Source organism: Armigeres subalbatus, chromosome 3 (assembly GCF_024139115.2).
Source record: "Armigeres subalbatus isolate Guangzhou_Male chromosome 3, GZ_Asu_2, whole genome shotgun sequence".
Classification (NCBI taxonomy): Eukaryota; Metazoa; Arthropoda; class Insecta; order Diptera; family Culicidae; genus Armigeres; species Armigeres subalbatus.
The window spans coordinates 228,579,751-228,605,652 of NC_085141.1; the positions used below are offsets into that span (position 1 = coordinate 228,579,751).

At 35.7% G+C, this 25,902-nt stretch overlaps 1 protein-coding gene across 1 annotated transcript; it reads right to left on the reverse strand.

Annotated features, from left to right (window-relative positions):
- Nucleotides 1-10,051: 10,051 nt before the first annotated feature.
- LOC134222331 (uncharacterized protein K02A2.6-like) lies at nt 10,052-25,351 on the reverse strand. Its single transcript, XM_062701481.1, has 5 exons — nt 25,304-25,351; nt 23,434-24,724; nt 22,497-23,230; nt 19,629-22,016; nt 10,052-10,199 (listed from the first exon to the last, which is right to left on the reverse strand). Exons 1-5 carry the CDS (start codon nt 25,348-25,350, stop codon nt 10,052-10,054), a joined length of 4,608 nt encoding a protein of 1,535 aa, XP_062557465.1. The 5' UTR covers nt 25,351.
- Between the last annotated feature and the right edge of the window lie 551 nt (nt 25,352-25,902).

Below are 25,902 nucleotides of genomic sequence, written 5' to 3' on the forward strand. Positions count from 1 at the left end.
AGCTATTTTTAATCGAATTTTGCCACAACTTAACTTATTTTGAAGAAGGTAAGAATTCATATTAGGGTGCAATGTATGACAACATTATTTTTACCTAAAAACGTTGTATATTCAGCGCCAAAAATACCATCAAAGTATGTTGCCGTTAGTCTTCATAGCATGTATGAAGTGAGAAATTCATTTAATCATGCTGATAAAAAGATTCTTGGTTTATATTTTTCTTGAACATCATAATGATGTGAACTTGACTTATACCCAGCCAGAGTACAACGAAAAACTGGACACAATGAAAGCTATTGATGTTTGTCAATGGGCCACATGTAGTGTATATTCTGAAAACCTTCGCGGGCCGCAGGAAAAGGCTTCAAGGGCCGCATGCGGCCCGCGGGCCGCACTTTGGGGATCACTGATATACACTATACAGGCTGTCATTAACATGGGAACAGAAACCCTAGTTCCTTAATCACAGCACAAATTCGAAAACTGACAGCATAATGTGTTTAAATGGGTGTTGATATTTTTTAATCCGGAAAATACCGAGTCGTCGGATTACCGAAGTCCGGATAAGCGAGGGGATTATTTATTTATTACCGGACTAAGGCCGGAGTGGCCTGTGCAATACATAAATGTCTTCTCCATTCAGCTCGGTCCATGGCTGCACTTCGCCAACCACGCAGTCTGCGGAGGGTCCGCAAATCGTCCTCCACCTGATCGATCCACCTTGCCCGCTGTGCACCTCGCCTTCTTGTTCCCGTCGGATTGTTGTCGAGAACCATTTTCACCGGATTACTGTGTAAGCGGGGGGATAATGTACTTAAAATCAAGTATTTTGCTAGCACTGCCCTTTTTGGATATTTGAATGTTTACATTGATGGGTATTTATAACTTCCTTCGAAGATTATTTCTAACTCCCTTCTGAGTAGTTTCGATTCTGTAGGCTTTTTACTTCAATTTGGCTGGAAAAATGCTTCAGATATAAAAGCATATTTTAGTGATTCCGGAATATGTTTATCTTTATGGATGAAAAGTGGAGAAACCTCGGAAAATTTAACCAATTTTATGTGTAAGTAAATAAAATCGATGAACTAACATTTTATTTCTATATATTATATTTTCAGTAAACCTTCATCACAGCGAATTTGGAAAGAAGGATTAGAAATGTGTGAATCGAAGGAAATAAAATGATAATTTATTCGTACTAGTCATCGGATTCATAAGCACAATTTGATAAATACAGAATTTTCGTGAAAAATCGTTTCTCAATCCTGGTTATTTTTCATTCAAACCGAAGTCTTTTTAATATAGTAATTCTGACTCAAAATTAGGTCTCCTAAACGGTGTAGTGTAGCGTCGTGCTCGAGTTGTGGTTCGCCAGGGAGCATCTTCAGGATGGCCAAAGCGAAATGGAACATTAAGACAGAGACAAAAAAACCGAGATAGAAAAAATAGAGGTATTAGAGTTTTACGTCAGACGAGCAAAGAAAGGCATAGATAGCCTGCATATACTCCACATCGCGATCCCCCGGTGGCGTTTTGGGGTACGTGCCTTACCGTCACGGCTGCCTGATGACGACTGACAACTTGTTCTTCTCGGAGGCATTCCCCCAACGTACCCGGATAAAAATGGCAACCGAACAATGCAACGATCATTGGATACACGACATGGACAAACGGACACAATGGATTCGCGATGAAATGGACTGGCAAGGCCAACAGTAATGGTAATGAATGTCTAAAAATAGATTCTGTGTGGATTATGTACAGCAGAATACCACAGTAGATCTCGGCACAGTAGCGGTTAAGTAACACAGAGTGCCTAACGAATAAAGAAGGAATAAAAAGAAAGTTATGCATCATTTAAAAACAATTTTCAAAACTATGCAATAAGGTACCAGTCATGGTCATAGTGGTTCTCAGTTGGCCATGAAAGTGAACCAATTATGGACTGATGGTTACTTAGTTTTGAATAGAATACAAACACCATTGAAATATGTTCGAAATGCATCGGGTTTAGCCAGTGGTGTAGCCACGGGGTGGTTTTGGACATAAACGTCCCCCCCCAGAGACAACATTTTTAGAATGAATTTTTTTTCAAAAAGGAATAATGTTCAGAAACCCCCCCCCCCCCCTCAGACCCATTTTCTAACTACGCCACTGGGTTTAGCATTAACACTCGTGTTAATGGTTTCACAGCGCTCATTTGTTTTTGGTGCACTCAAGCACAATTTTCATAAATTTTTAAATTTTTTAATTTTTATATCTTCAACGAATTTAAATTTGTAAATTTTAAGTTTGAAAACTTAGAAATTTTGAAATTTAAAATTATAAAGTTCTAGAAATTTTAAAGTTAAAAAGTCTCAAACTCTCTCAAATTTTGAAATTTTTAATGTTAAAAACTCAATTTTTTAAATTATTAATCTCTCAAATTTTAAAAATTTTAAAATTTTAGAATTCTCAAGTTTTGAAATCTTTAAATTTTCAAATTTCTAAATTTTAAAATTTTTGAAATTTTGAATTTTTAAATTTTTATGTTTTTAAATTTTAAAATTTTGAAAATTTAAAATTTTAAAATTTTTAAATTTTTAAATTTTTAAATTTTTAAATTTTTAAATTTTTAAATTTTTAAATTTTTAAATTTTTAAATTTTTAAATTTTTAAATTTTTTAATTTTTTAATTTTTAAATTTTTTAATTTTTTAATTTTTAAATTTTTAATTTTTTAATTTTTAATATTTAGATCTTAATTTTTTTTAATTTTTAAGTTTTTAATTTTTAAATTTTTAAATTTTTAAATTTTTAAATTTTTAAATTTTTAAATTTTTAAATTTTCAAATTTTCAAATTTTTAAATTTTTAAATTTTTAAATTTTTAAATTTTTAAATTTTTAAATTTTTAAATTTTTAAATTTTTAAATTTTTAAATTTTTAAATTTTTAAATTTTTAAATTTTTAAATTTTTAAATTTTTAGATTTTTAAATTTTTAAATTTTTAAATTTTTAAATTTTTAAATTTTTAAATTTTTAAATTTTAAAATTGTGGATTTTGAAATTTCTAAATTTTTAAATTTAAAAATTTAAAAGTTTCTAAATTTCGGAATTTTTAAATTTTTAAATTTTTAAATTTTTAAACTTTTTAATTTTTAGATTTTTTAATTTGTAGATTCTTAAATTCTTAAATTCTTAAATTTTTAAATTTTTAAATTTAATTTTTTTTAAATTTTAATTTTTTAAATTTTAAATTTTAAATTTCAAATTTTAAAATTTTTAAATTTTTAAATTTTTAAATTTTTAAATTTTTAAATTTTTAAATTTTTAAATTTTTAAATTTTTAAATTTTTAAATTTTTAAATTTTTAACTTTTAAATTTTAGATTTTTAAATTTGTAGATTCTTAAATTCTTAAATTCTTAAATTTTTAATTTTAAATCTTTAAATTTTTAAATTTTAATTTTTAAATTTTAAATTTTTAAATGTTTAAATTTTTAAATTTTTAAATTTTAAATTTTAAATTTTAAATTTTTAAATTTTAAATTTTAAATTTTAAATTTTTAAATTTTAAATTCTTAAATTTTAAATTTTAAATTTTAAAATTGTGGATTTTGAAATTTCTAAATTTTTAAATTTAAAAATTTAAAAGTTTCTAAATTTCGGAATTTTTAAATTTTTAAATTTTTAAATTTTTAAACTTTTAAATTTTTAGATTTTTTAATTTGTAGATTCTTAAATTCTTAAATTCTTAAATTTTTAAATTTTTAAATCTTTAAATTTTTGAATTTTTAATTTTTTAAATTTTAAATTTTAAATTTCAAATTTTTAAATTTTTAAATTTTTAAATTTTTAAATTTTTAAATTTTTAAATTTTTAAATTTTTAAATTTTTAAATATTTTAAATTTTTGAACTTTTAAATTTTTAGATTTTTAAATTTGTAGATTCTTAAATTCTTAAATTCTTAAATTTTTTAATTTTTAAATCTTTAAATTTTTAAATTTTTAATTTTTTAAATTCTTAAATTTTTAAATTTTTAAATTTTTAAATTTTTAAATTTTTAAATTTTTAAATTTTTAAATTTTTAAATTTTTAAATTTTTAAATTTTAAAATTTTAAAATTTTTAAATTTTAAAATTTAAAAAAAATTTAAATTTTAAAGTTTTAAAATTTTAAATTTTAAATTTTAAATTTTCAATTTTAAATTTTTAAATTTTAAATTTTAAATTTTAAATTTTAAATTTTAAATTTTTAAATTTTAAATTTTAAATTTTAAATTTTAAATTTTTAAATTTTAAATTTTAAATTTTTAAATTTTTAAAATTTTAAATCTTTAAATTTTAAATTTTTAAATTTTTAGAATTTTAAATTTTAAATTTCTAAAATTTTTAAATTTTAAATTTTAAATTTTAAATTTTTAAATTTTTTAAATTTTTAAATTTTAAATTTTTAAATTTTAAATTTTAAATTTTTAAATTTTAAATTTTAAATTTTAAATTTTAAATTTTAAATTTTTAAATTTTAAATTTTAAATTTTTAAATTTTAAATTTTAAATTTTAAATTTTAAATTTTAAATTTTTAAATTTTAAATTTTTAAATTTTAAATTTTAAATTTTTAAATTTTAAATTTTAAATTTTAAATTTTTAAATTTTAAATTTTATTTTAAATTTTTAAATTTTTAAATTTTTAAATTTTTAAATTTTTAAATTTTAAATTTTAAATTTTTAAATTTTAAATTTTAAATTTTTAAATTTTTAAATTTTAAATTTTAAATTTTAAATTTTAAATTTTAAATTTTTAAATTTTTAAATTTTAAATTTTAAATTTTAAATTTTAAATTTTAAATTTTTAAATTTTAAATTTTAAATTTTAAATTTTAAATTTTAAATTTTTAAATTTTAAATTTTAAATTTTAAATTTTAAATTTTAAATTTTAAATTTTAAATTTTTAAAACTTTAAATTTTTAAATTTTTAAATTTTTAAATTTTTAAATTTTTAAATTTTTAAATTTTTAAATTTTTAAATTTTTAAATTTTTAAATTTTTAAATTTTTAAATTTTTAAATTTTTAAATTTTTAAATTCTTAAATTCTTAAATTCTTAAATTCTTAAATTCTTAAATTCTTAAATTCTTAAATTCTTAAATTCTTAAATTCTTAAATTCTTAAATTCTTAAATTCTTAAATTCTTAAATTCTTAAATTCTTAAATTCTTAAATTCTTAAATTCTTAAATTCTTAAATTCTTAAATTCTTAAATTCTTAAATTTTTAAATTTTTAAATTTTTAAATTTTTAAATTTTTAAGTTTTTGAATTTTTAAATTTTTTAATTTTTTAATTTTTAAATTTTAGATTTTAAATTTTAGATTCTTAATTTTTTAAATTTTTAAATTTTAAATTTTAAATTTCAAAATTTTAGAATTCTCAAGTTTTGAAATCTTTAAATTTTCAATTTTTTTAATTTTTAAATTTTTAAAACTTTGAATTTTTAAATTTTTAAGTTTTTAAATTTTTAAATTTTTAAATTTTTCAATTTTTTAATTTTTTAATTTTTAAATTTTTAAATTTTAAAATTTTCAAATTTTCTATTTTTAAAATTTTTAAATTTTCAAATTTTTTAATTCTAAAATTTTTAAAATTTTGAATTTTTAATTTTTTAAGTTTTTAAATTTTTAAATTTTCTAATTTTCAAATTCTTAAATTTTTAAATTTTTAAATTTTTAAATTTTTGAATTTTGAAATTTTTAAATTTTTAAATTTTTAAATTTTTAAATCTTTAAGTTTTTAAATTTTTAAATTTTTAAATTTTTAAATTTTTAAATTTTCAAATTTTTAAATTTTTTAATTTTTAAATTTTTAAATCTTTAAATTTTTAAATTTTTAAATTTTAAATTTTTAAATTTTTTAATCTTTAAATTTTTAAATTTTTAATTTCCTAAATTTTAAAATTTTTAGATTCTTAAATTTTTAAATTTTTAATTTTAAAATTTTTAAAATTTGAAATTTTAAAATTTTTAAATTTTTAAATTTTTAAATTTTCAAATTTTAAAATTTAAAGTTTAAAAGTTAAAATTTTAAAGTTTAAAAGTCTCAAACTCTCTCAAATTTTGAAATTTTTAATGTTAAAACTCAATTTTTTTAATTATTAATCTCTCAAACTTTTAAATTTTTAAATTTTTAAATTTTTAAATTTTTAAATTTTTAATTTTTTAAATTTTAAAATTTTAAAATTTTTAAATTTTTAAATTTTTAAATTTTTAAATTTTTAAATTTTTAAATTTTTAAATTTTTAAATTTTTAAATTTTTAAATTTTTAAATTTTTAAATTTTTAAATTTTTAATTTTTAAATTTTTAAATTCTTAAATTTCAAAATTTTAAAATTTTAAAATTTTAAAATTTTAAAATTTTAAAATTTTAAAATTTTAAAATTTTAAAATTTTAAAATTTTTAAATTTTTAAATTTTTAAATTTTTAAATTTTTAAATTTTTAAATTTTAAAATTTTTAAGTTTTTAAATTTTTAAATTTTTAAATTTTTCAATTTTTCAATCTTTCAATTTTTCAATTTTTCAATTTTTCAATTTTTCAATTTTTCAATTTTTCAATTTTTCACTTTTTCAATTTTTCAATTTTTTAATTTTTCAATTTTTCAATTTTTCAATTTTTCAATTTTTCAATTTTTCAATTTTTCAATTTTTCAATTTTTGAATTTTTCAATTTTTCAATTTTTCAATTTTTCAATTTTTCAATTTTTCAATTTTTCAATTTTTCAATTTTTCAATTTTTCAATTTTTCAATTTTTCAATTTTTCAATTTTTCAATTTTTTAAATTTTTAAATTTTTAAATTTTTCATTTTTTTCAATTTTTTAATTTCTCAATTGCTCAATTTTTCAATTTTTTAATTTTTCAATTTTTTAATTTTTCAATTTTTCAATTTCTCAATTTTTCAATTTTTCAATTTTTCAATTCTTCAATTTTTCAATTTCTCAATTTTTCAATTTTTCAATTCTTCAATTTTTCAATTTCTCAATTTTTCAATTTTTCAATTTTTCTATTTTTCAATTTTTCAATTTCTCAAATTTCCAATTTTTCAATTTTTCATTTCTTTCAATTTTTATGTCATTGCTGTCTATCCTATCCTTCAAAATTGTTTAACCATATCATAGATGGATTCGGTTCGATTCCAATAATGCACTTCTCAATCAATCGATTGAGGCAACTTTTATTGCAATTATGTTACAGCGAGTCTCTAGTCTACAAATTTTATCTAGAAAACCTCCACCATTCCATCATGCAATCCCTCCTAAGCCAACCACCGCTGGACGTAGCAGAAACGGTAGTCCGTTGCGTGAGCCTTGGACAAGGACGCCCTCCGGATGAAAACCAAAAAAGAAATCACGAGAAGCCAAAATTAACGACTGTGTCCGGTCGTTGTCGTCTTTTGAAGCAATTGTCCACTCGGCTGGTTTCAAAAGTGAGCGTCTGGAGATTTATCCGCATGTTCATCGGTTTGTCGACATCCGCCCTACTTTTTTTCTTGGTGTTCTTTCGCAAACGAATGATAATGCCTCTCCGCGGACAGTAAGCCCGTTGTCTAGGATTTGTGCCACTCTCTGCAATACCCGGCCAAAAAACAGGGACCACGTGTGGTAAGCACAATGGCAAATGGCACTATGGGCAATAGAGGAAGGCTTTTTGAGAAACCCCTCATGTTCGAGAAAATTGAAGAAAGACGGTTTATATACTACAATCTAATATTCCAGTTCTGTTTCTCACACTAATGTTGAATTAAATAGCAAAATGCTATAAAGACAGTGGCGTATCTAATATCATCAATAGCAGGCAGAGTTACAAAAACATATTTTAGATTTACACTCAATTATGAACTCAAACTCTTTATTTGTGTTAAACTTTTGTTGTTTCACAGCGCAAATAAATTTAAAATTTGCTCTTCAATGTATGAATCCATTTGTTCAATTTGAACGGAAGTCAGAAATCTTATTTCGTTTGAACTTAATTTCATTCTAACGTCCGTTAGCGAAATTCCACATGTGGGCCCATAGCAACAACAGCAAAAGGGCATCGTATAGAGAGTTCGGATGAAAAATTAAAAAAGTGACTTCAGGATACAAAGCCATTGAAATGAAGGCAATCCCAGAATGATATATATTTACCGAGAGACGACTTTTGACCGAGTGTGTGGTGAAAAACCCAACAACAGAAGCACAACCGGGGCTGCGACCGTCGTCGGTTGGTCGTTTGGGGATGGGACCAGAATGCCGAAAAAAATTGAAAAATTGTTTCAACAAGACACGGGAAACATATTAGAGGGTAGGAAATGCTTCAACTTTTGAATGCGTCGCGGTTTTTCTACCTGGCGAGGAAAATGGACCGCCTGTCCGCTGTCCGAAATTGAGCCATTCATAACAGAGCAGAAGACGGTTTTATCGTACCAGATTGTGTCTATGATAAATAGCCGATGCAATGGTACACAAAGGAATAAACAAGCTCTCTCGTTGCGTAAAAGTCAATTTAGGGAAAAAGATCATCGTTAGCTTCGGGTTTTGTTTGGGTAAGTCTATAAAGAAGAAACGTTAATGCTAGATGAGAACAGCGTTAGGAATAACTTAATCAAGTAGCAATTATCGAACACCCGTGTGTCATTTAAAGTTGCAATATTCTGCTCATTTGCGACGCATCAGCTCGCTTCAAGTGGCGCCAGAAATTAATCAAGCGCAAATTATTTTACACACTTTCCAGGTCCAATGAGTTTTCAATCGCCCTGTGAAACAGAACATCGTCATAATTTGGTGTTCAAGATTTTGTTACGATTGACTGTTGACCAACTGTCATTATGATCCTCTATAACCATGCATTTTTAAAGCACAGTCATAGAGTGAATGTGCGAAGAAGCATAAGGAACTCCTGTTTGAGCTAATAAAACCGTCGAAAATTGCTTTATTTGCGGAGTTATTCGAGAAACTGGCCAAATTAGGAACATAGCCAAGAATGGTGCAGTTACCCTACTTTCATACTGTTGTAATCAAAACGTTGGAATCAAAATAAAATTCCAATTATCAACAAAAAAATATGCTGCATAACAACCTGTCATAACACACGTACTCACATCAATCACAACTTTTTCTTTCAATTCCTACAAAACATCGCCCAGTAAAGTTCTGACAAACGAGTGCTCTTCAAGCTTCTAAACTGATAAAAACTCAATCAACTAGTGCTGATTCAATCACCACTTGCATATCTATTTCTTCCTAACTCAATCTCCGCCGTATCATCGGCACACCTCCCTTCGTTTCCTATTTCAGCATATCGAGGAGGAATCCAGTTATGCAGCTCAAAATGAACTTTAAAATATCTTTATCAAATCGCCGACATTGCATAATAAATTGCTTTTCCCTTTTATTTAATCTCTATCCATCAGAATAACAAAGTGCGAGTTCCAAGTCCAAGCATCCCAAGACTGTCGGATTGCCGGAGACATTCGGTCGAATCAGAGAACAGAAAAGATGCAACTTTATTTCATTCCTTCACTTCAAAACACTCCACAATAAATTGCGGTGTCAATCAGAAAAAGTCCCCAGAGCTGCACTGCCACGCGCTTTGCCCCTCGTCAGCTCCGACCCACCCGCACCGGCGCATTCTGGCCCCAGATTACCGATGTCATCGTTGTCGTCGGCGACACTGGCCTGGCCCTCTGTCAAAACTGGGTGGATTCCGGAGATGAGGATAAGCACCCCTGCCCCCTTCTTCCAGTGAGTGCGCGGGGAAAGCGGCGAGCCCAGACGAAAGAGAAAACTTTTCACTCTCGTCATCGTCATCATTGGGGATGAAGTTTTCATTTTCTTCATCATCATCGCCATCATTGCCGTCGCACAGTTGGATCATCTCTTCGTGTTGTACAATGCCGAACTTTCCGCAAGGTGGATTCATGTCTTGTGAGCTTCATAAAGAACACTATAAGACTTAAGTCAACAATTCAATATGTTAATTATTATGTTGAATGATGAAATAGTAATAACTCGTCGTATACACAGGTGATCGTATTAAGTTATGACCGGTCGTCGGCCACTATGCGCTGCTGGTCGCTGACGTCTGGTTGGTTATCCACCGGAAGGCTTGTGACTTCAGCTGGGTCTTGGGGCTCCTCCGGCTCATCCATTGTCGCCGGCATCTTGATAGTCGAGCAAATCATTTCGCTTTTGTGATAACAATAAAGTCATCGAGAAAGTGAGTTCTGCGAAGCTGCCAGCATCGCCCGGCGCACAGGACTTCCCGAAGACATTTTCCGGGTGTCAGTCAATGGGGGGTGGAAAATTCAAACCATCCGTAAGTTGGCCGGTAGGAGAAAACATGATGCTGCTGGTAACAGACTGCAGCGAAGATTCGTAACACGTGAAGTGGAACGAAACTTATTGATGGAAAGGAAGTTTTTGCTCCAAGAAGCAACATTACCAATATATCTTCGTAGATGACAAAATCGCCACATAGAATGCTGAATTGATGGGTGGACTGTTGACACATGCACCAGTAGTGGCTGCAGGACCGCATTGTCAATGGATGTACTTGGAATAGAAGTAAATCTAATTTGTCAGGGTGGACAGCTTGGGGAGAGATGTATGTGTGAACAAGCTAGCATCTTAGAAGCATGGTTCTTAATATTTTATTTGGAATCTGTTCAATAATTATTCTAGTTTTACTTTCTTCTTGGCTTTTAGAAAACAGTCAGTTAGCAACGTATGTAGGAAACGCCGTAATCCAACGTTGAATCGTCTATAAAACGAGATGTCATATGCAAAAACAAGAAAACAATCCAGAAACCTGAAATGAAATTCAAAGAGTTTATTTAGGCCGAAACAAGAAAACAACCGCGGCGGTCGTCGGTATCGAACATTGTTGATGATGGGTAGTTTTGGGTGTAGTTCAACGAACACCAGATAGTGGTCAGAGTCGATGTTAGCGCCACGACATGTCCTGACTTCGATAATGTCGGAGAAATGCCGTTCATCAAGCAGAACGTTATCGATTTGTGATTTTCCAATTGTATCGATACAGAAGGCTGTTTGGAAGGTAGGTGCTACGAATGGCCATATTCTTGGAGGAAACGAAATAAATTAGTCGTAGGTCGTTTTACTTCATCATTCGGTGGGTGCTGAACTTTCTAATAGTTCATCTGAATCCTACTCCTAGTCAACCTGAGCGTTCAAATCTCCTATGATGATTTTGCCGTCGTTGCTTCGGCAGCTTTTGTACTCACATTCGAACTAGAATGCGTCCTTATCATCATCAGTGCTTCGGAAGTGTGGACTATGGACGTTGATTATGCTAAAGTTGGAGAACAAGCTTTAGATCCTTATCCTACACATTCTGTTATTGATCGGCCATCACCTGATCCCACCCCATTGCATATCGACCATCAATATGAAAGTTGTTCCCAGGTCGTGTGTGTTGCCGCAGCTCTGATCAGTGGTATAATTACCTCTAAGCGTTCGTACTGTTGATTCCAACATTACAATAAACCTCCTGCAGCGCTACGATACCAAAGTCAGTTCAGAAATTTTCAATTCCACGAACCGTGCTTCCAAGCACTAGTCTTTTTTTTTCTCGCTGTGGTCTTTACCAGAGCTGGCATTTCCTCACACACTGTGCACAATGAGGAGATTTTAATACACACCACAGAGAGTGACGCTGATACTCATCGTGTAACAAAGCCAACACGGTGAGTGAGGACGAAGACGAAGAGTGAGAGAATTATTCCGGTGAGAGTTGGGCCAACACAAAATTGTGCCACTTAGTACAATATTCTTGGAAACGATATCGTTTTCTACCAGGCCGGCTGAATTTTTTTGGAATACACATATTTCGCCTTGAAAAATTAGTTAATTACGTCTCAGTTAGAAACGGCGGGGTTTTAATAAAGTTTAATGCTCCATGCTAAAAAGTATAGCATTGGCAAATAAGGATTGAATAAAAAAGAATAAGAAGAAGAAGCCAAAAGATGATGTTTGAAAGGAATGGCACGGGAAAACAAGGTGAAATTTTTAAAACGCTTCTCGAAATTTCTAGAAGCAATTTAGATGAAACGGTTAGCAGTACGGGGATGAACTTTCCTTGTATTGTATAATAAACACATAATTTTGATTTTGATTTTTATTTTGTGATATTGCACTTGTGAGAAGAGTTTTAAAAATTGCTGTGCTTTCCCGTGCCATTTTTTTTTCAAATATCTTTCCGCTTCTTCTTCATCATGCAACCTTATTTGCATAGAGACGGAAGGGGAATTTAAACTGATTATTTTTAGCTTGGCGTAAATCATAAATCTTTTCGAAATTTATTTAACACAGAGTTGTGCATAATAGACAGTGTTTTGCAATGAAATTGTATACACTTTCATACGGCCGTGAACATTATTTTGAAGGTTGTAGACAATGAAATAACTTCATCTAATAATAAGGGTTGATCAGTATTCCGAAGACAAACACACAAAAACCCATTGTCAGAGCAGGAGTATTTTAATTGGGCATGATGCTAACATCAAGAAAAAATTAGCGCTGAAATGAAATAATGTAACTTTATATAGGTTCAATGTTTTCTGTTTTTTTTTCGAATTTAGAACCTTTATATTTACCAAGATTATCTGACAGAAATTGTATTTAGAAATCGTCTCGTCAGTAACTTATTCTAAATCGCTTTTCCCACAGCCAGCAAAAACAAAAATAACGTATGACGCATAAATAGTATCAACATCAACAGCTACGTTTAACTTTATTTGGCAATATTAATTTTCATTCTGTTTGATTCACCGTTTTGTCAAAACCGAGCCGGTGACAAGCGTGGTGTCATCATCATCAATGGACATAGACCGCTGTCATTATTGAAACGCAGTATGAAAAAAAATTATAGCCCGGGACATCCTGGCTACGATCCGGCGATGGGCTAAACAATAGGAAGTCAATAGCCTGGTCAAAACTCATTGAGGAACACGATGTGTTTATTGCATCATTTATCCTCAACTCTTTGTGTCTGGCAAATGCATTCGCTACAGAGTAGAAACACAAAGAGGACTCACTGCGTTGTGGAAGAGAAAGAATGAGCGATAAGCGAAACACACTCTCTGCGGTCTTTTTGAGGAGTGCAAAAGACACGCACATTTCGACTACTCTGAGGAGTATGCCAGCCCTGGTCTTCACCAATTGTTCCGGTCCATATTCTCTAGTTGATTATTCGTTGATTGTACTTGTCTAAAGCTGGTGTGCAGGGACTGATTCCAACCCCTAAATTTCCGATGTACCGTGGTGTACAATTTAACAGTGAGGGACCTGTTACTCGGATGATGATCTGCCGCCACTAAAATGGAAAACAGACGCTGTTGTGAACCGCTCCTAACATGGAGTACAGGCGCTCCGTCAGTTTTGAGAAGCAATCCCCCCCTTAGCTGTCAGCATACCGCCAAAGTTCCAACCGGGGTTTGTTATCCGATCTTTATTACGGTTGCTGGTATCTCAGCAGCCTCCACAGGAAGGTAGGGATAGGAGTTGCTGAGTAAGAGGATAAGGACCGCGAGACAGGGTCTACTGTATTCTTTGGGTACGCGAAGTATTATTTTATTATTTATTATCAGACTAAGGCCAAAGTGGCCTGTGCGGTGCATACATTTCTTCTCCATTCAGCTCGGTCCATGGCAGCATGTCGCCAACTGCACAGTCTGCGAAGGATCCGCAAACCGTCCTCCACTTGATCGATCCACATTGCTCGCTGTGCACCTCGCCCTCTTGTTCCTGTCGGATCGTTGTCGAGAACCATTTTGACCGGGTTTCTGTCCGACATTCTGGCTACGTGTCCGGCCTACCGCAGTCTTCCGATTTTCTGGTGAATTTTGGAAGGTTTTCATAATAGCTGATGCAACTCGTGGTTCATTCGCCTTCTCTACGTACCGTCCGACATAGATGGTACGCAGCACTTTTCGTTCGAGAACTCCTAATGCGCGTTGGTCCTCCACGTGCATCGTCCAGGTCTCGTGTCCGTAGAGAACTACCGTCTAATAGGCGTTTTGGAGATAGTCAGTTTGGTACGGCGGTGAACTCTATTCGATCGGAACGTTTTGCGGAGTCCAAAGTACGTAAGATTTCCTGCCATGATGCGTCTCCGAATTTCTCTGCTGGTATCGTTATCGGCGGTCACCAGGGAGCCCAAGTACACGAATTCTTCAACCACCTCGATTTCGTCACCACCAATTCAAACTCGTGGGGGTGGCTTATGTTGCCCTCTCTTGAGCCTGTTCCTATCATGTACTTCGTCTTCGACGTGTTGCTTAATGACCTTCGCTTTTCAGTCTGATGTAGGCTTCATCTATCTTCCGAAGTTACGTGCCATAATATCTATGTCGACGGCGAAACCAAATAACTGGACGGACAACGTGAAAATCGTACCGTAATCCCTGCCCTTCGTATTACTCCCTCCAAATCGATGTTGAATAGCAGACTAGACCAGTGTGCCGATTGAAAATTTATCGGCGACGGCATGATAGATCATTTTTAGCCAGCGGCGGCGGCGTGGGTCGGCGTGACCTGATTTCGAACGTTAAAAATTTTTCAGTTCCTTCGGAAATTCTTCAACGAGTTCGTTGGGAAGTTCATCAAAAAATTCCTCTGGATATTCCTTCAGCATTCCTCCAGAAGTTCATCCGGAAGCTCCTCCAGAATTTCATCCAGAAGTTGCTCCAGGAATTCATCCGAAAGTTTCAGGAATTTATCAAAAGGTTCCTCTAGAACAGCGGTTTTCAACCTGGGGTAAATTTTGTCTTGTACATAATACGCATGGCGATCAGTAACTCAAAGACTATTGAATCCTTCCCTCCACAACCAGCACAGTGGATGAAGGGCTCTGGGAGAAAGGATCAAAAGGACAGAACAACGAACGAACGAATTTAAAAAATCTTCTATGTAATCTACCTGATCGAAACAAAATGTTGAATGATATGTTGAGAATATGCTTCTGAACTAAAATTTAGAGTCTGCACGTTCGGAAGCCACAATTTGAAAGATATGAAACTTTACCGAAAAGCTCGGTTGCTTCGAAAGCCTCCTTCTAAACAGCTCGGAGGATTCCTTTCAAGAGGCTCGGAAGCCTCCTTTCAAGAGGCTCGGAAGCCTCCTTTCAAGAGGCTCGGAAGCCTCCTTTCAAGAGGCTCGGAAGCCTCCTTTCAAGAGGCTCGGAAGCCTCCTTTCAAGAGGCTCGGAAGCCTCCTTTAAAGAGGCTCGAAAGCCTCCTTTCAAGAGGCTCGAAAGCCTCCTTTCAAGAGGCTCGGAAGCCTCCTTTCAAGAGGCTCGGAAGCCTCCTTTCAAGAGGCTCGGAAGCCTCCTTTCAAGAGGCTCGGAAGCCTCCTTTCAAGAGGCTCGGAAGCCTCCTTTCAAGAGGCTGGAAGCCTCCTTTCAAGAGGCTCAGAAGCCTCCTTTCAAGAGGCTCAGAAGCCTCCTTTCAAGAGGCTCAAGCCTCCTTTCAAGAGGCTCAGAAGCCTCCTTTTAAGAGGCTCAGAAGCCTCCTTTCAAGAGGCTCAGAAGCCTCCTTTCAAGAGGCTCAGAAGCCTCCTTTCAAGAGGCTCAGAAGCCTCCTTTAAAGAGGCTCAGAAGCCTCCTTTAAAGAGGCTCAAGCCTCCTTTCAAGAGGCTCGGGAGCCTCCTTTCAAGAGGCTCGGAAGCCTCCTTTCAAGAGGCTCGGAAGCCTCCTTTCAAGAGGCTCGGAAGCCTCCTTTCAAGAGGCTCGGAAGCTAGAGATGGGCGCTCCGCTCAGGAGCTGTTCCAAAGATTCGCTTCCTTACATTGAGCTGATGAGCCATGGATCTTTTTTAAAGAAGCCCAGCTCAGCAGCTCACTTTAAATTAATGAAATCATTGTCAAACACGCGCCTAGAGAAACTCCCTCGAGCGTACGCACTCGAGTACGTGCGCTGTTGTATTTTGTACAGCACAAACGAAAATGCCACGCTCGCGGTATACAACACAAGCGAGCTTGTATGGGCATTCCAGTCCAGTACCGCGCACGTGCTGATCGTTTATTATTTGCACCTCAAGCACCATCAAGCCAAGCGACAGCACCATCTAGCCAAGCAACAGAAATCATTTCTGCTGCAGAGAGGAATAAGAAACACACCAGCAAAAATAATCTAGCTTGCCGAGTTTGCCGCCTATTTCTTAACCCATACCCACATACTCGGCGCTACGAACGGACACACAAAAGATACCTAGTAGTGCGGTAGCGAACGAACCGTACTAAGCAAAAGATCCGAAGATCCGAACAACTCTCAGTTCCGCTCATGTCGTCGTCCAGCTCGAAATTGCTGTGACATGGAAGCGAGAGCTGCGCCACTAGCTCAGATCCGTGCGACATGGATCTCGATCCGGATCAGACGCGACCGATTCTAGCAAGCGAACCGTGTGGTTCAAACGAACCGAACAGGGAGCTGTGTCTTGCACGGAGCGGATATTTTACTTGCGACGGGTTTTCCCGCCAGCATACTGCTACATGTGCACTCGGTTTGTTTGTAGCACCGTGCTCTGTATTTTTTACTCTCTTGTTTTTATTTCTCTCGCATTTCGGGAACCAATATAGATGAATAGGCCCGCTTGTATGAAAATGTCAACTACGCATGGTTAGAACGGTTAGAAGCGCGCGCAAACAAGGCATTGATTGACTGCACCCAGTATGGAGAGAAAACTTATGACACGTGATATGGTTCATATACATATCAGAGATTAGGGACTGAATTATTCAAATTAACGATTTGAGAAACGTTATCAACAAAATGTAACTTAGAATTATGAATAGAAAATAATGTTGAGTTAGTTTTTGTATAGAAATAAATGTGATGGTTCTAAATGAACTCCTAGACAAAGATTGTCGGTTTTTCAATAGAAATTATTACCTCACTGTAGCTTAACATTTTAAAAATTTCAAAGTGAGGTAAATAGATGAATGATGAATGAATGAATAAATTAATGAATGACATAAATTTTTCAAATTTTTTAACAATAATTAAAATAATAATATTAACAATTATGTTTTAATATATGTAGCATTAAAGAACTGAAGAGCTGATCCAAGGAGCTGACTCTTTTCAATGAGCTGAACGGATCAGATCCGCTCACTGCAATGAGCTGTTTTGCCCATCTCTATCGGAAGCCTCCTTTCAAGAGGCTCGGAAGCCTCCTTTCAAGAGGCTCGGAAGCCTCCTTTCAAGAGGCTCGGAAGCCTCCTTTCAAGAGGCTCGGGGAGCTTCTTTCAAGAGGCTCGGAAGCCTCCTTTCAAGAGGCTCAGGGAGCCTCCTTTCAAGAGGCTCTGGGAGCCTCCTTTCAAGAGGCTGGGAGCCTCCTTTCAAGAGGCTCAGGAGCCTCCTTTCAAGAGGCTCAGGAGCCTCCTTTCAAGAGGCCTGGGAGCCTCCTTTCAAGAGGCCTCAGGGAGCCTCCTTTCAAGAGGCCTGGGAGCCTCCTTTCAAGAGGCTCAGGAGCCTCCTTTCAAGAGGCTCAGGAAGCCTCCTTTCAAGAGGCTGGAAGCCTCCTTTCAAGAGGCCTGGAAGCCTCCTTTCAAGAGGCTCAGGAAGCCTCCTTTCAAGAGGCTCGGAAGCCTCCTTTCAAGAGGCTCTGGAAGCCTCCTTTCAAGAGGCTCAGAAGCCTCCTTTCAAGAGGCCTGGAAGCCTCCTTTCAAGAGGCTCGGAAGCCTCCTTTCAAGAGGCTCAGAAGCCTCCTTTCAAGAGGCTCAAGCCTCCTTTCAAGAGGCCTGGAAGCCTCCTTTCAAGAGGCCTCAGAAGCCTCCTTTCAAGAGGCCTGGAAGCCTCCTTTCAAGAGGCTCAGAAGCCTCCTTTCAAGAGGCCTGGAAGCCTCCTTTCAAGAGGCTCAGAAGCCTCCTTTCAAGAGGCCTCGAAGCCTCCTTTCAAGAGGCTCTGAAGCCTCCTTTCAAGAGGCTCGGAAGCCTCCTTTCAAGAGGCTCGGAAGCCTCCTTCCAAGAGGCTCGGAAGCCTCTGTGGTACTCCTCACCGTCCATTTTTTTTTGCTCTGGTTTTTTTAAACTAGGATCCGAACCAGCAGATGTTTCTTCTCCGAAAATCATACACTGAATGCCTCGAACCTGTTCTTCACAACACGCACCAAGGAAACATCGCTGCATTTCAACGATCACTCTTTCCTTGTCGTGTAGCTACTGACATGTATCGTTTTATACGAGTTTACTTCTCTCTCTTTCTGTCGCACACCAAATTGGTTCCGACCTCTCAGTTAAGAGCGTTTCCGGTATATTTGCGTTCAACGACCCTTCAGAAGTATCCGTTCAAAGTACACAGTTATATAAACTATTCATAAATGTTTAAATTTGGTATTCAATGTGATCGTACTAATTATATATCCTACATTATTCCCCTTCTCTACTTAAGATTGTTTCTTGTACACAATATACATGGTAAAAAAAAATGTCGGGTTTCTTCTTTTGTTTAAGTCATAAATTTCATTCCCCATCTAATTTTTTCTCTGTTGGTTCAGAAAACATCACGACACTTTTACTCTAGAAATACTACAATAAGAGATCGGCGAAGACGCCATCTTGGTTTCAAGCGAACCGTCAAAAGCGGTTCCAATTCGACTTGTTTGCATTTTGCATTCATAAGAAGCAAGCAAAAAGTTCAAGTGCTGCCACTCTTATTTTCACGATTTCATGCATTTTCATACGTTTCCATTTCGACAGTTTTTCACACCACCGGTTATAGGTCTGGTTATAGGGTTGCTAGGTCACTCTACGCGTAGTCCGACGTCAATGATGTTTGCTGCATAGGCTTACATATTGAACGCCCAAAAAATATTCATATTCACCTTATTCACCACTCTATAATCAAGCTGTCATCCGTTCAAAGAACTTCGATAATCAAAGGTGGGAAACGATCAACGTATATTGACAGTTAGTAACTGTCAATATACGTTGGGAAACGATACAGGTTTTGTTTTTGTTGTTATTGCAGTGTGCTAGTAAAATCCTGGCATGAACACATCTATATTCCACCTTTAAAGAGGTATAAACATTCCCATGAATCATGATTGTAATTCTCAAATTGATCAAGGGAAAATGACGTCACACTGTGACTGATCCTCTCCTGAACACGTTGTCATTGAAATCATTCGGTTGGTTTGGTTTGTTTTGATCAACTGAATTTCGCTGAATTTCGCTAAGCAGAAGTAAATCTATTTATTTGAGGCAAAAGCTAGAGATATAATAAGGGCGTTTTAGATCGCAACTATTCCTTGCTCAAAACGCACTTATCCATCAATTTTCTAAACGTAATCCTAATAATCTATACAGTAGATGTGGGAATTAACAGTGCGAATGGAGCATATCAAGGATTTCTTTGCGGTTATGTTGACCAAAAGTCTGGAAACGGAGTATTAAAAAGTGGGAGAGAGTCAAAAAAAAAAAAACCTTCGATGTAATAAATTGTAGGTATGTACATACGTAGTGATGATTTTTCCACTTTTTTGTTTATTCGATAGTTTATTTCATTATCTTTATGCTTAAGCTAGTATAACTTTTATGAATTTACTCATAGATAGCGTACACAAAATTATCATTAAATCTGGCTGGCTTCTTGACTAACTCCCTTTGACGGAGCCCTGGTCGTGCTTGTTCGGTGTCATTCTCTTGAACTTCCTCTGTCACCATTAGATCCTCAGATGTATTGCTGATATCAGGTTCCAAAGCGATTCCCACCGATGATGGGCCGGGAACCTTTTTCAGGTCGTTAACGCTCCTCGCGTATTGAACTCCATTGCTGCTTGTCACTACCATTTTTGAACCTTCCTGTGCCACAACGGTATACCTCTCGGAAGAGAATGTTGCATCAACTTTGGACTTTTTTGGTTGTTTCAAGAATACAATATCTCCGATATGTATGTCTGAAGGTTTAGCTCCTCGCGTTAAATCTGCATACTTCGCGCTCACTAGCTTTGCATCGGCATCTGCTTCACGTACTTTCACACGATCTAACTCCTTAACTTCGGTTTCGTTCCAGAGACTAGGAAAAGTGCCTCTATACTTCCATCCGACGAGAAGTTCAAATGGGGTAACCTTTAACCTTGAATGCGGTATCAATGTATTATGATTATGCACAAAATTCTCCAATGCATTTCGCCAACTTTTTCCTTCAATTTTAGCCGCCGACAGTGTTTTTATTATTGACTGATTCTGTCGTTCGACTAATCCGTTTGACTGCGGACTCAATGGAACTGATTTGCGTACTCTGACCCCCTTTTCTTGCCAATGATTGCAGAATGCAGAACTTTGGAATGGGGGCCCATTGTCACTCTGAATTATCAGAGGCAATCCCCAACGCTTGAAGGTATCTTGAAGAGCAGCATTAGTAGCGTCGGCATTGGTACGGTGCATTTCAATGACAACCAAGAACCGAGAATAGGTATCCACGATCATGAGAAACTCACCAGTTCCAAATCCTGGCACCATGAGAAAATCTATTTGTATTATTTCCCATGGTCCTTGGGGCATTTCACGTGACGACAGAGGAACTGGTGGATTCCTTCTCGATAGAAGCACACATGTTTCACAGCTTTTGATGAACTTTTCTATTTCGTTGCCCATTCTCGGCCACCAGAAAAAGTCGCGCATAATTCGTTTCATCGCAACCTCTCCGATATGTCCGCTGTGTGCCGAAGTTATTGCCTTGATCCTTAATGCTTTCGGTAAAATAATCCGGTCCCCTTTGCATATTAATGCTCCAAGGCTATGCATGTTTTTCTTGTGTGCCTCGTATTGCTTTAGATCGGTCGACCATGTTTTGTGTTCCAAGGCGTACCGTAGGCTTTTCATTTCTTCGTCCTGTTCTGCACATTTTTCAATCTCGCTCAGAGATATTTCCATGCACCCGGCATCCAATGTGCATAGCACGTTGGAATCATTGTCGTCCTCAAATGGCTCCGCGCTCTGGGAATCACGTATTAATCTAGATAGCGCATCTGCCACATTTTCTTGACCTCCGATTCTTTCCAATGTGAAATCGTAAGGCTGAAGCCTCAATGCATACCCTTCGGCTCTCGAGAATGCTCGTTTTCCGATACGATGATTAGAATGGTAGATAAATTCATTAGCAGTAGCATCTGTACGCACTACGAATGATCTTCCTGTAAGATAAAACGCGAAACGTTCAACTCCCCATACTACCGCCAGGGCTTCTCTGTGTGATTGTGGGTAGTTTTGTTCCGTATTAGTGAGTGCTTTAGAGGCACATGCGATAATCCTAGGTGTACCGTTTGTGTTGTACTGTACCAATACAGCACCTAACCCTACAGCGGAAGCATCGACGAAAAGTTCAGTCTTATCGCTGTTGCTGAAGTAACCTAAGGTTTTGATTGCTTCAATCGCGTCCGTCTGCAAGGCAATGAACTCCGTTTCTTCAGCCTCGGTCCAATAAAATTGGGCAGCGTTCGCCAATGTCCTCAGGCTTACTGTCTTGGTCGCTCTATCGATAAGGAATTTATCAACGAAGGTTATTAGCCCCAAGAAGCTTTTAACCTCCGCACAAGATGTTGGTGGTTTGAACAGTTTGATGGCATTAATCTTCTCTTGTTCAATGCGCCAGCCTTCGTTTGTTAATTCAAAGCCTACAAATTTCACACTTTGGCTGCCATAAACACATTTTTTAGCATTGACCTGTACGTTGTGATCCTTGAGCCTTGACTGAACTGCTTCTAGATTTCGGTCGTGTTCCTGTTTCGTTGCACCGAAAACCAATACATCATCGAGATAATTTACGACGCCTTCACAGTCCTCTAGTATAATACGTTCCATTATCTCTTGGAATATGTCGGGTGAGTTGCATAGACCGAATGGGAGTCTTGCGTAGCGGAACATACCGAACTCAGTCATAAAATTGGTTAAGTGTCGTGAGTTCTCGTGTAACTCGACATGAAAGAAAGCACTGGCCAAGTCAATGGTCGAAAACCATTTTGCTCCTTCCAGTTTAACTAGGATGCTGTCCAAATTTGGCATTGGGTACGGGGTACGAAGAATATATCTATTAGGACCAGTGGTGCAATTTATCAACAATGCCTGCTGAGTGTGATTCTTTTGTTTTGTATTTTTCTCTGCTCCTCTTTGCCTATGACGGTGCCTTTCAGTCAGAAAGACAAAGCAGGAGTAGTTTAGCTAACTCGGTTTGCCAACAGCGGGTTGAAGCTGATGATCATTCGGCACAAATTTCCTGTCATTGTCTTTCAAGTGATAGTATTCACCCATGCATTTATATAGGGCCGTCGCATTCACGCAGCAGCGAGTGAACTGAATGGACTGTCACTGCGGGCTGCGTGTGCAATGAGAAGAGAGGTCTTTTGTTTACTCTATCTTTGATTGTTGCTGCTAACCATTTTCAGTTTTCACTGTTAGGAAGTGAGTATGAAGAGGCAATGGTATCAATATCCAACAAATTTCAGTCACTGAGATTGAGAATTCGCACCACTGATTAGGACCCCGTAGATCAACTACTAGTCGAAAATCGTTTGGACCTTTGGGCACAACGAGCATTGATGAACAAAAGGATGTGTCCATTTCATCTGTGACGCGTTCAATTATCCCTGCTGATGTTAATTTCTCAAGTCGTTGTGACACTACGCTTTTCATTGCAACCGGAATATTCATATAAATATTACGGCACGGGGGCTTCGTAGAGTCATAGCTAATCTTAATAGAGGGGATGTTGAATTTGGGAAAAATTGTATCTGAGCAAATAAACGATATTTTCTCCCATTTACTATCAAATTCGCCAATGGCGGACACGTCTCTTACGGGAACATTCAAACCGAGAAGTAATATGCTATACCTGGTCGCTGTAGCCCTGCTTAGTAACGATCGCACTTCTTGAACTACATAAAATTTCTCGAGTAGTGTTGGACGATCTTCCGAAATATGTAAGAATGCCTCGAAGGTGCACAAAACATTTATACCACCTATCGCTGCATATGGTTTTAAAATACGATCGGTACCTTGTTGAATGTTATGAAGTTCCTTGCTATACTTATCGTTTGCGATTAACTTCTCAAATACTTGTGCTGTCATCGTGTTGACTTGTGCACCCGAATCGATGAGGAACTTGCAGGGCATTCCCGCTACGCTTGCCGTTATCTCGCCGCTGTCTTTCGATTCACAAACCACTGCCAGTGTCGTTACGGTGTTTGTGTTTGGCTCGAGAACCTAATCAAAAATGAGTTATTAGTTCAGCGAACCCGAAATAATTTTGCCTATCGAGGTTCTAAATGCAAGTGTGATATGGTTCTCAAAAAGGATATACACTAGGTATGCATAAATCGAATTCAATTTTATTACCGGACAGATATAACAAAAAAACCGTAGCCTATCGCTAATCTATATAATAATCATACTTATGTTTCACTTACAGGTTTTGCGGCGTTTCCTTCATTAAGTTTTGTCTCGTCCTTAGTCGCTACACTTGATACTTCAAATGGCGTATTATTCGATCTGCGATCAACGGCATACCGCATGTTTTTCGTTATCACTGGCTTGCTGCACGCTCTCAGAAGATGTCCCACGCCACCGCAATTATGGCAAACCATTTTGATTGCGAAGCACCTTTCTGAAGAATGGTAGACGCTGTTGCACCGTGTACATCTATCTGGTACCATCGAGTCTGCGTTGCGCCATACCATGCCGCTTCCACGGCTTCCTCGCACTGTGCGTTGTCCTCGGTTCTCGCGAACATTGGATCTCTGCAGCGGAGTTCTACCGTATGCTGGAACTGAACTTCTTGCGACATATCGGGATGGTCCTGCAGCCGCCTGTACAACGTTCACTGAAACTGGAACCGATTCTACGACTGATTGTTTCTTAGACACATATGCTTCATTTAGACGAATCGTCTCGATCTCCCGGACTTTGTCAATAAGATCCTGCAGGGAGGCTTTACGGCTCATCATTTTGAGCGCTGCAACTCTCACCTCCCTATGTTTTGCTTGTTCAGCAACCGTACTCAAAACTTCCTCAAACAGCTTTGCTTCCGGGTAATCGCATTGTCTAGCTGCCAATCCGACTCTTCTGATAAAAGACAAATCAGACTCTTCTGGCTGTTGTGTCATTAAGGCGAGCCTCCGACGCTGAAGCATGACATCGGAAGTGGATGCGTAGTACTTTTTGAGGCGATAAACTGCATTAGAATAGGGGCATGTTACTAAGTCGGGAGCGTCGCTGGATGTTTCGGTAGCTCGGTACACCTCTAGCAGCTTCTGCCCTGCCTTGACTTTGAAAACTATGAACTGTGTCGTCTCATCACTGATGCCTGCCAGAGCCATAGAGTTTGTCAGTAGGTCTTGCCATGCTTCGAAGTCATGTCTCGAGATATCTTCGCCCTCTGCACTTGCCTTGCATTCCGGGACACTGATAGAAGATACCGATATTTGATTCATTGATGAAACGAATCTGGACAGCTCAACGGTGGCATGCCCAGAATGACGGTTCGATTCAGTTTGACGCTTAGTACTGCTAGGGCCAAGCCCATTATCAAACTCGACACTGTTGGTTTCCTCACTTTCACATCTTGGAGACGAAAGATTGCCTTGCAATGCACGAATGGTGGCTTGTGCCTTAGCTAGCTCTTCAGCTAGATGTGCATTACTAGAGTTAGCTTCTGATAATTCTTGCATTGCCGCATGAAGTTTCGATTTTTTTTTCTTCCTGTAAATTGATTCGAAATAGCCTGTTTTAGAATTATTTTCCAAGCCACTTTTCTTTTTCTTTTTTTTTTTGCCGATACGATGCAACAATCAATAAAAACAGTCAAATTTCTTAAAGGTTTTACGCTCTCTCTTCACATTATTATCATTATTGCTGGGCTTACCTTATTTTTTTGCCAACTGCTCGAAATGGCTTACCTATATTTTTTGCCATTTTGAAGTTCAACGGTTATTGTTATCGCTGTTATTTTGGCTTACCTTCATTTTTTGCCAGCAGCACGAAATGGCTTACCAATATTTTTTGCCATTTTGATGCTTACCGTATTCTTTTGCATCTGAAATGTATTATCATCTAGCTTATCTTTTATTTTCCTGTTTTTTTTTCTGCTACTTGGACGCTTACCATACTTTTTTTTTGCGTCAGCCATTTTTGATTATTTGGCACACCTTTTTTTGCCGCTAGCAAGAAACGGCTTACCATTTTTTTGCCTGTTTCGTGACTAAATTGATTGTTATCGTATCGGGTTTCTTAAATGTTCACTATTTATTTCCGTTTCTCCTTCTTTAGAATCATACTTACCTAGGGGGAGCGATAACCGCGCCAATGTGGTACTCCTCACCGTCCATTTTTTTTGCTCTGGTTTTTTAAACTAGGATCCGAACCAGCAGATGTTTCTTCTCCGAAATGTAGGATATATAATTAGTACGACCACATTGAATACCACGAACCTGTTTTTCACAACACGCACCAAGGAAACATCGCTGCATTTCAACGATCACTCTTTCCTTGTCGTGTAGCTACTGACATGTATCGTTTTATACGAGTTTACTTCTCTCTCTTTCTGTCGCACACCAAATTGGTTCCGACCTCTCAGTTAAGAGCGTTTCCGGTATATTTGCGTTCAACGACCCTTCAGAAGTATCCGTTCAAAGTACACAGTTATATAAACTATTCATAAATGTTTAAATTTGGTATTCCTTCCAAGAGGCTCGGAAGCCTCCTTTCAAGAGGCTCGGAAGCCTCCTTTCAAGAGGCTTGGAAGCCTCCTTTCAAGAGGCTCGGAAGCCTCCTTCCAAGAGGCTCGGAAGCCTCCTTCCAAGAGGCTCGGAAGCCTCCTTTCAAGAGGCACAGCTCTGGTAGAAAGTAGCCACTCGATTCCTGATTTTCAACACTTTCTG